The sequence below is a fragment of the Electrona antarctica genome (genome assembly GCF_951216825.1).
Source record: "Electrona antarctica genome assembly, chromosome: 3".
In the NCBI taxonomy this organism is placed as follows: domain Eukaryota; kingdom Metazoa; phylum Chordata; class Actinopteri; order Myctophiformes; family Myctophidae; genus Electrona; species Electrona antarctica.
Genome location: NC_136808.1, coordinates 42,763,400 through 42,772,734, shown reverse-complemented (window position 1 = coordinate 42,772,734; position 9,335 = coordinate 42,763,400). Strand labels below are relative to the sequence as shown.

The following is a 9,335-nucleotide window of genomic DNA, read 5'->3' as shown; positions in this document are numbered from 1 at the left end:
AGTTTGCACTGACAGTTTCTATTCAGAGGACAGGCAGGATTCTATTTGATTATCATGTTCAATTTTAGAGACTGTATGAATTAAGTCTTAGACAGACTGCAGATAACTAATATGCTTTGTATTATGCAGAAAAATAAATTCCCTCTTAAAATTGTACACATTGTCCAAATATTAGACTTATGGACAGTGAGTACACTGAATTTTGATTATCAAATAACAATCCTATTCTCTTTAGTGGCCGCATACAGTATAAGGTCATACAAAAGTATTCTACTTCATCCCTGCCCATCTGTGGCTCCACCTAGAGGTCATAAATGGTAGTTTAAATAGGATATTGAGTTTGTAATCTCCAAGATTGATGAGGCCAATACTGATAACAAAAGTACATACAGTAGCATAATTGTGGAAAATGTGTACACGAATCACAAGACAAGAGTCATACACGTAACAATTTATTTTATATAAAAGAAAACAATTGCAATATTAACAGTTATACATAGAAGGCTTTACTGAAAGACTACTGTATCCAGCATGGCAGCTAGGCACTGAACAATATTGGAGGTCATCAGAACATCTACGTGCTCTTCCAAGTGCCTCTTAGGATCCTGTAAAAATTACAGAAATATAAGGTATTCCATTATCAACATCCTTGGTTGTAAACAAGTTGACCCATTTAGACCTGACACAAGATTCTACAAATGCCTTCTAAACCCTGACAGTTTTATGAAAAACCTCTGTTTCTATGTCAGTGGTTCTCAAACAATTCCATGTCAAGGACCCCAAAAATTATATGAAAATCTGAAAAATATGTTGTTCAAGGGACCCACCAGAAACAAAGATTTGAGTTAAAAATGCTCGCTCTGAAAGAATATATATTCAACGATTTGCGCCACATTTTCACCATTTTTCAAAAAAATAGCAGACCTACAAGCTCGAGCTATGAGCTTGTAAATCTCAATAGCTAAAGCATTACATAATGCTTAAAACACCAAAAGGGGTTCCCGCCCAGAATGGGTTAAACAACCAGGGATACAATTGTAGGGATTTGAAAGTTGAAATTTCACACCCATTACCTGTTTTCCAACATTTTTGATGGCCAACTGCTCTGGGGTCATCTTGTCCTCTTCCTCAACAGCCTGGGTTGGAAAACAAAAACATTTCATTAATAGTTTCCTTTGGAGACATCGTCACAGGTAATAGAGTTTTCTACAAGACAATGTGATGCACAACATATTAGTTTGATTAACCACTTATGCCTTGTATTATACTCATTGTACAATGGTGCCATGTGAAAGTAGCCAATGTACTGTACAAGCTCACAGATGCCATGCATCTTGTTTACGGCTCAGAAATTATGGCTCGTATCTCTAATCTAGGGAGCTCTCCATGGTTTTGACCAGATAGGCATACTTCTGTCTTCAACATGCCTCTCGTTTAGAATGCTTCTAGAAAGACTTTATCGTTATCATCACGAGGTAAGCAACCAACATTATGCCTCCCGGTTTTTGTACGTGGAACGGAAGGGGGGTGGGGGCTTTCAGAGTAAAAGCTGCCTTATCTGCCCAGCAACCCGAGCTCCTATTTTGAAAGAAATCCCGGCACTCATTGTGTTAATCGTAATTGAGGGCAAAGTTTGAAATAATCGAGATTTTTTAATTTTTTTTTAAAGATTTGTTTTTGGCTTGTCTGCCTTTATTGATAGATACAAGTGAATAATGACAGGAAAGAGGAAGAGAGAGACGGGGGGGAGACATGCAGCAAAGGTCGTCATGAACGGGACTCGAACATGCGACGTGCTGTCAGGCCAGAGCCTATACGTGGCATGCTCCTGGCCTACTAGGCCAGTGGGCACAACATAATCGATATTTTGATTTGAAGTCATATCCCCAGCCCTACCTTATTGTAGTTCTTCGCCAGCTCCAGCATCTCCTTGACAATGGTCTCATTGTGCTTGCAGTGTTCACTGTAGTCAGTGAGGGTCAGGCCTTCCATCCAGCTCTTCTTATGCAAGTTCAACAGCATCTAAAACAACAGGGATACACTTATGTTTTGTGTGTCTAAATCAAAACCCTGGGTGAAAGTGTTGCCAAGGAGATGTGTCATTCAAACCTTTTGCTCCAGCTCATTTTTCCTATAATTGATAGTGATGGAGTAGTAGTGTCTGTTCAGTCCATGGATCAGAGCCTGGAAAAACAAAGAGAAAACTAAACATATAAAGCACCACAAATGTGTACCAGACAAACGCTTTTGTTTCAGTTACCATCTATCGAGAAACATCCCATATCATAACATTTGTAACAAGCCAAACTGCTTGAAAATCGGTTGAGAATTCATAAAAATCATGATTATTTTGTAGAGACAGAGACCTCCTGCTTAAACAGACCCATTGGCGCATTGCTCTAATGAGCAGCAATACTCCCTTTTTCCAGCATTTTGTGGATGCTGCCATCTACTGTCCATTACCTGGATAGAGGGCTTGTTCAGATGACCCAGGTTTGATGTGGTTTGTCTTGGTTCATGTCCCAACACCATCATATTGGCATTGATCAGTCGGAAGGCATCAATTACAACCTGAGAGAGTACAGAGTGAGATGTAATACAGATGTTATATGATGCAACATGTAAACGACAACTGATGCCATACATTTTCTATGGGGGGAGGGCACATGTGAGTTTTCACAAGCTAGTTTTATAGCACAGGTTGAATATGTTTAGGCACATGCCATCCTTTTGGATTGCTTCTATGAATTTTGTGTTTTGTTTTGTTAAAGTAACATTTTTATTGAAGTTTCCCCTCCTGAAATCTGTCCAACATAAACGTTGGGTGCCTGTCATTTATCCTGCACCATCATCATCCAATGGTTAGTGAAGCTGAGGTCCAATGCTCTTCTGTATTGGAGGTGGTCTAAAATAGTCTAAAGATTATTCTTACTGAACTAACCTTGCAATCCAACAGTCTCACTGAACTTCCCCCAAACTGCATTTTCCTATTTATGTCCCTGTAATAGGGCAACATTCTAGTCTCCCATTCTAAGCCAAGTACAACAGAATGACTGACAGCCTCTGCCTGTTCAGTGTGTGGAAAGATAGACCAGGCATGACATCTGGTTGGGGTAGAAACACAAGACAGACCCAGAGGGGTCATGAGGTACAGTATGTCCTGTCTGGGTTAGACTGAAATAAACACATTTTGCCATTTTCTGATCCGGTCTACTATAGACTGGAAATGACACCAGACGGGCAGAAAAAAAATATATCGTTATTTTTTCCCCCCAATTTCCGATCTTATTCAAACGACTGCCAAGACTAGATTAGCTGATTCTGCATTTATTTGGGGGAACGAAAACAAAGTGGTGCCAACCGGATACATAACCGGAAATCATTTGTGGAATCTAGACTATGCATGGTCAAGACCAGATCACGTTAGGTCATATGGAATGAAAACCGCTGCGCAAAAGCCTGGTGACGTGAGGTTATGTCTGGGTAGAAGTCTGCTGGCTACACTGTCATAGATTTTCTTCCTGTGCTTGGTTTGCAATGCCAGCAAAGCATGGATAGTTGGATGCCCTTGTGTGCATAGTTTTATTTATTTGTGGCAGAGTAAGCAACTTGTACGTCCTTTGAAAACATCCGATAGAGTTGGACAATGTGGACATACGCTCTTCTTTAAACTCAACCACAAATTATAGTCATGAGTCATGACTCATGACCAACTCCAGCTGCACTTAAATTCTGGCCATGCAATCCCTACATCCACTTGATTGACTACCAATGCATAATTTTCTCCTCAATGACTCATTCTGGAATCATAAACCAAAAGAAATTTGTTTTTTTAGGTTGGTTCAACATTACTGTAGCTCTGTTACTCTGAGTGAGTGACACTCTGGGTGTGCCACATGACATTGTGTTACAAGGTCCAGCTGAGTGGAAATAGAAGCCAGCTGGGGACTGAAAGGCTCCTCGCTTTGAGTAGGCACACTACACTCTCTCTCTCTTTGAGAATCCAATCTACAAGTTCTAGTGGAGATTTCAAACCTTGTGTCTCCTTTACATGAATCAACCTCGCATCTCCCTTCACCAAAACGTAGCACTGTGCTCCATAGAGTAGTAACGTTATTGATTGTGATCATATTAAGCTAAGATCATGTTAAACCTACTAACCCACTCACTGGTGGCAGGATTTTTAATAGCCAAAAAGCACGATACAAAAATAGATTCTCAACATGAAAAAAATATTAAATAAAAATTATAATATTTGAAAAATATATGTTTGGGGACAGCATATATTCACTTTGGGATAGTTACATTTTTATTTTGGGACAGTCCAGGATTGTGGTGAAAAAGGTTAGTCTGGAGCCCTGCTATGGGATGAGTTCAGACTGTGAGGTGGTATTCAGTGAAAAGGCTTCTTCACTGTATCATCCATACCTTTCCTTTGACACTCTGAATAGGATCAACCACCACGGCCACAGCTCGTTCTGACAAAGCCTCAAAGCTCTGCTGTGTGTTGATGTCCACCCCAGACAGCCAACAACCGAAGCCAGGGTGACTGTGGTACCAACCCACAACCATCTCTGGCCTGTTGAGACATGAGAGATGACTATCAAGACATGTTTACGGAACAGAGAAATTATTATTTTGTATTTTGTATTGATGGAGGATTTCAGGTGTTCAATGAATCGATACAAAAATAATCGTGTCAAACTCCTTGCCGATAGTCATATCAATACAGAGGTTACCATATCGATACGGCAGGAAATGCTGTGTGTAACGCGGCTTTAAAAACACTGCCCGACAGTGACGATCTATACGCAAGTAAGCCTTGCCGAGCCATGAGGCCCATAGGGCAGGAGCCTAGTATCTCCTGTTTCTGTAGCGTGAGGCAGCTTGATGTACAGTACAAGTACACCCCCCTGGATGACGCTAGTATGTCGCAGGGACGTACCCCCAATACAACCCGATATATAATGATTAAATCTTTTGCATTTATCCATCAGAACATTTATTTATATTTATTTCCTTGCTTTATGTTTAAATATTATCACCTAAGATCTTTATCAGTAAAGGCCGATCCCGGCCTTTACTGCATGTCAGTTGTAAACTTAAGTAACTTAAGTGAATTTATTTTTTCGGGTCTTGGATTTTTTTAAAGCTATGTTGACAAGAATAAGAAAATTAAACCAGGCTAGTCTAATACTCAAGGAACAGTGCTTCATTTGTCAACATGGTCAATTTCAGTTCAAGAAATGAATTCTCCAAAATGTGCATAATTTTCACCTGCCAGTCTGCTTCAGCATATCCAACATCTTGGCCTGGAACACAGGGTCCACAGCCTCAACACTGACACCCTATAGGGTAGAGAACCACAATTATGACATGAGATAATACAAGTTATTTTGCAGAATTGTTTCCATGCGAAAATGTCCATAGGTTTTCAAAAATAGTGGAAATAGCAGATCTACACTCAATCACAATTGTGATTTTGTGTTTGTTTGTTTGTTTATGAAGCCTAAAAGAAAAACAATGTATTTTTTTTTATCTATATGTTCCAAAATCAATGCCAATAACAACTAAATTGTTAATCAGCAAATAAAATATAAGCCCTAGAATAAGCCCAAATGTACGGCTTGTTAAAACAATGCATACAACAGACATGTACAAGTAGCAACTGTATAATTCTATGTATGAATATGAACAGGACTAGCAGGTCAGGATAGTTTCATGGCAAACTTAATAAACAGAGTTAAATTATCTTGATATTATAAAGACTCATACAGTTCCTGACTGGGGCATGGCAAACACGTCAATCACTCGCACGGTGTAGTCATCAACAAATTCTCCCAGCATTAAACCCATGACCTCCATTGGCACTCCAGCACGGCCGTGCTTCAGCATCTAGCACAGCAAAGCATACAGATATGTCACAGACTTCATATTACTTAAACTCCATGTACTTAGTTGAACAAAGTCCCATTAGGGCTCTATAGTAGGGCCCACTAGTATTTCCCATGTTGACACCTCACGAAAAGAACCGATGATCTATATGTCATAATGCATTGCATGTAGCTGTACTATTTTCTGCAAATGTTTTCCCCAGAATAAGAATACTAGGGTTCGTATGGTTAATCTAACTTCAACAACAAATGCAATCGCCTCAAGCAACTCTAAATTCTATTTTCAATTTCTTGAATCTAGAGTTGCAACACCAACCATTGACAGCCCACATATCCAAACAGAAATGTCCAATAACGCAACGTCCGGCTGCCTCTTGCACTATGTGCAATTCCGATAGGTGGCAGTGGATGAAGGGCTGTTGAAGGATTTCCAAAGAGAGCTTCCAAACTCGAACACTTTAGAACAATTATCACCTGCAGGGATTGATTGACACACCTCTTCGGTGGATTTTTTTCAAGCTTTTCGTACAGCTGCAATGTTGGTGAGTTTAACGTTGTTTAATACGATCAGGACTTTTCTGTTTGGACGTGTGAGCTTGAATGCATGGGACCTGACCACAAGGTCTTTCTTCGGTGCCATCATTTTGGACCAATGTTGTGCTTGGACTGTACCCGTACTGTTTGCATCTTATTGTCTAATAAAATGATCAATCAATCAAAAGCCGTCAATGGTTTGATTGATTGAAATATTTATTAACAGTTTGCAGAATTACAGTACATTTCAAGCACAAACTCAATACAAAGACTGTTAACTGTGAGTGGACAACCCAATTAAGCATTACACTTGTTTACAAGAGGGTCCACCTTGTTCAATTCATCATTGGTGTTGGAACTCTAGATTCAAGAACTAAAAAATAGAATTTAGAGTTGCTTGCAGCTACAACAAGTGTAATCATTTTAACCTTTGTTGAGGTGCATCCTTACCTTGAGCAGTGCCAACGATGAGATGTACACCTGTTCTGCTGTGTCTACAGCAGGGGCATCTGTGGGAGGGCCCTTGAAAACAAATACCAAATGGCTGTTCATTCACATGCCAGCCAGGTAATTTGATAACAGTGGCTATTCAATAGCAATTAATCTACAAACTCACATTGAGACTGTGTACTGTGGTGAGTTTGTAAACCGTTATTGTAAACGAACCCATGAACAGAGCTGTTAAAGTTCAAAGTTTCAAACTTACCTGACCAAGGCCTGGCATCCCACCTCCGAGTCTCAGCAGCCGGTCCATGTTGAAATCTGATGGAAAAGGATTTTAAAAAACCAAACAATTCAGTTAGTTAAAAACATCGATCAGCAAAAACAATGCTGGATTAGCAAAACCAAACGTCAACCCGTCATTCACATTCAGATCATGCAGGGAATAAACAACCTAATAATAGCGGACATCTATTGAGCATAGCTATAGTATAGATTGTATTATATCAGCCTAGAAAATAAGCATGGAAATTGCTATAGTTAGTTAGTTACATAGTTGTAGTTTAACAAGTTACGGTGACTTGAGTTGTTAGCAGGCGCATAGCATAACAAAACAAGATCGACATTAACTAACAACAAAAAAACTACGCTCTTCTACGATATTTAACGTATAGATTATACATTTCGCTAGGTATTCATAGTTTTAATTCCAGTTACCTGTTCTCAAATGTGTCCAATTTTCAGAGTAGTCTGTTTCTTGCGTGCAGTCAAACTACAGGCTACAATGAATCAGCCAGAATTCTCTCATTGTGGTGAAAACGACTTCCGTCGCACAGATGACGCCAGTCGATTGCGTTCAAACTATTTGGCGCCAGGGGGCGCTGCAGTCATTCAATTTAACTAGTAAACGCAGTACAAAATGGGGTTCGTTGTGATCATGTTATTTGACTACCGTATATTTATTTATCCAATTCATGTCCGTGTACAAGCCATATATCTATCGCAAAACTAATTGTAGCATACTGATTTTGGAGAATATGTATTATGGAAACCTTATCAGCTGTCGAATAGTCGTAGTAGGCCTATATTGTACACACGGGCACAGTTGAACTCAATTTGAGTTCAACTGTGCCAAGCTGTGTTGAAACTTGATCTCAGAATGTGTTCTCAACTAACACACACATTGTGTTATATCAACTTTAAATCCTATTTTTAACATGACGGTCAGAGGACACGTTCTTGGATTTCAATTTGTAAAACAGTCCGCTCATATTCAAACGTATTTGTTCATAAATTAACAACAAGCCTATTAGCCTAAGCCTTCATCTTTCTCAAAGCATCGCTGCTAAGCAGCCAACCTCATCCAGATGGCCGAGATGGGACGAACATTTCGCTTCCCAGAGCACCAGAGGCAGCTTCGTAACACGACACCTCCCATCATCCTACCAGCAGAGGAAAGGGGAGAAATGTGATACTGTAGAACCACTTCCTTCCACACTTATGGGATTTGAATTTGACTTCAAGCGGACCGTCCGGCAGGATATGAGCCATAGATAGAGGAATGATGTAGATTGCAGAAATATAACCTGAGTTGAACTACGCGCCTGCGTTTTCCCATTAGGCCTACATGTAGAAGAAGGTAGGCAGTATAGGTGGCATATGGTATGTTTGGCATGGAGTATAGGCCTTCATGTCAAGTAAGAGAGTTATATAGAATGATAAAGGATATGGTCATAAAGAAGACGTTATATTTCACAGTTGACATCATAGGTACTAGGCCTATGACATTGTAACTATCAACTCAGCTCAATACAGACCACCCTCATATAATAGGGTAGACCTACTATTTCTCCCCTACTATTCTTTTGTTTTGTAATGCAAAATCTGTTGAGAACTACGGTAATATGTGACTGTGATGTTATTTTAATTGTATACTGTTATTTCTTGTCCTATTTTTGTTGTTTACTTTTTCTGTTGTGTTGCAAATGGGGCTTAAGTGATGCAAGAACAATAAAAGAATATAAAGCACGTTAACAAAGAGCAATGCTTATTTGGATTAGGCCGCCGGCTAATTATATAATTATCAATGTATTACATAGGACCACTGAATTATATAGTTATTATTACTGTTGTCTGGAGTAGGCCTACACCATGGACTACACACACATTGTCAGTGTTCATATTGAAAAAGGCAAGGGAAATAATGGAATATATATCTACATCAGAATAATATAACTTGGATTGATTAGACATAATATGTTGTGACCTCCAGTCCAGTCCACTCCCTGCTTATTTCTTCTTTGCATCCTGATTCTGTGACATGTCAGTGTCCTGGATGGGGGGAAGGGTTGAAAAGGGGGGAGGGGGACTGGGCCAAAGAATGCTTGGTATGCGGACCGATATAACCAAAAGGCAACGGAGTCCGTACACAAATTAATTGCGGGATCAAGAGCGAGCGCGAACACG

General features: G+C 39.7%; 1 protein-coding gene across 1 annotated transcript; it reads right to left on the bottom strand.

The window, feature by feature from the left end:
* Positions 1 to 439: 439 nt before the first annotated feature.
* psmd14 (proteasome 26S subunit, non-ATPase 14) lies at positions 440 to 7,725 on the bottom strand. Its single transcript, XM_079496641.1, has 11 exons — positions 7,587 to 7,725; positions 7,135 to 7,190; positions 6,879 to 6,950; positions 5,776 to 5,895; positions 5,278 to 5,348; positions 4,429 to 4,579; positions 2,464 to 2,571; positions 2,110 to 2,184; positions 1,897 to 2,022; positions 1,074 to 1,136; positions 440 to 605 (listed from the first exon to the last, which is right to left on the bottom strand). Exons 2-11 carry the CDS (start codon positions 7,180 to 7,182, stop codon positions 507 to 509), a joined length of 933 nt encoding a protein of 310 aa, XP_079352767.1. The 5' UTR covers positions 7,183 to 7,190; positions 7,587 to 7,725; the 3' UTR covers positions 440 to 506.
* Positions 7,726 to 9,335: the final 1,610 nt, after the last annotated feature.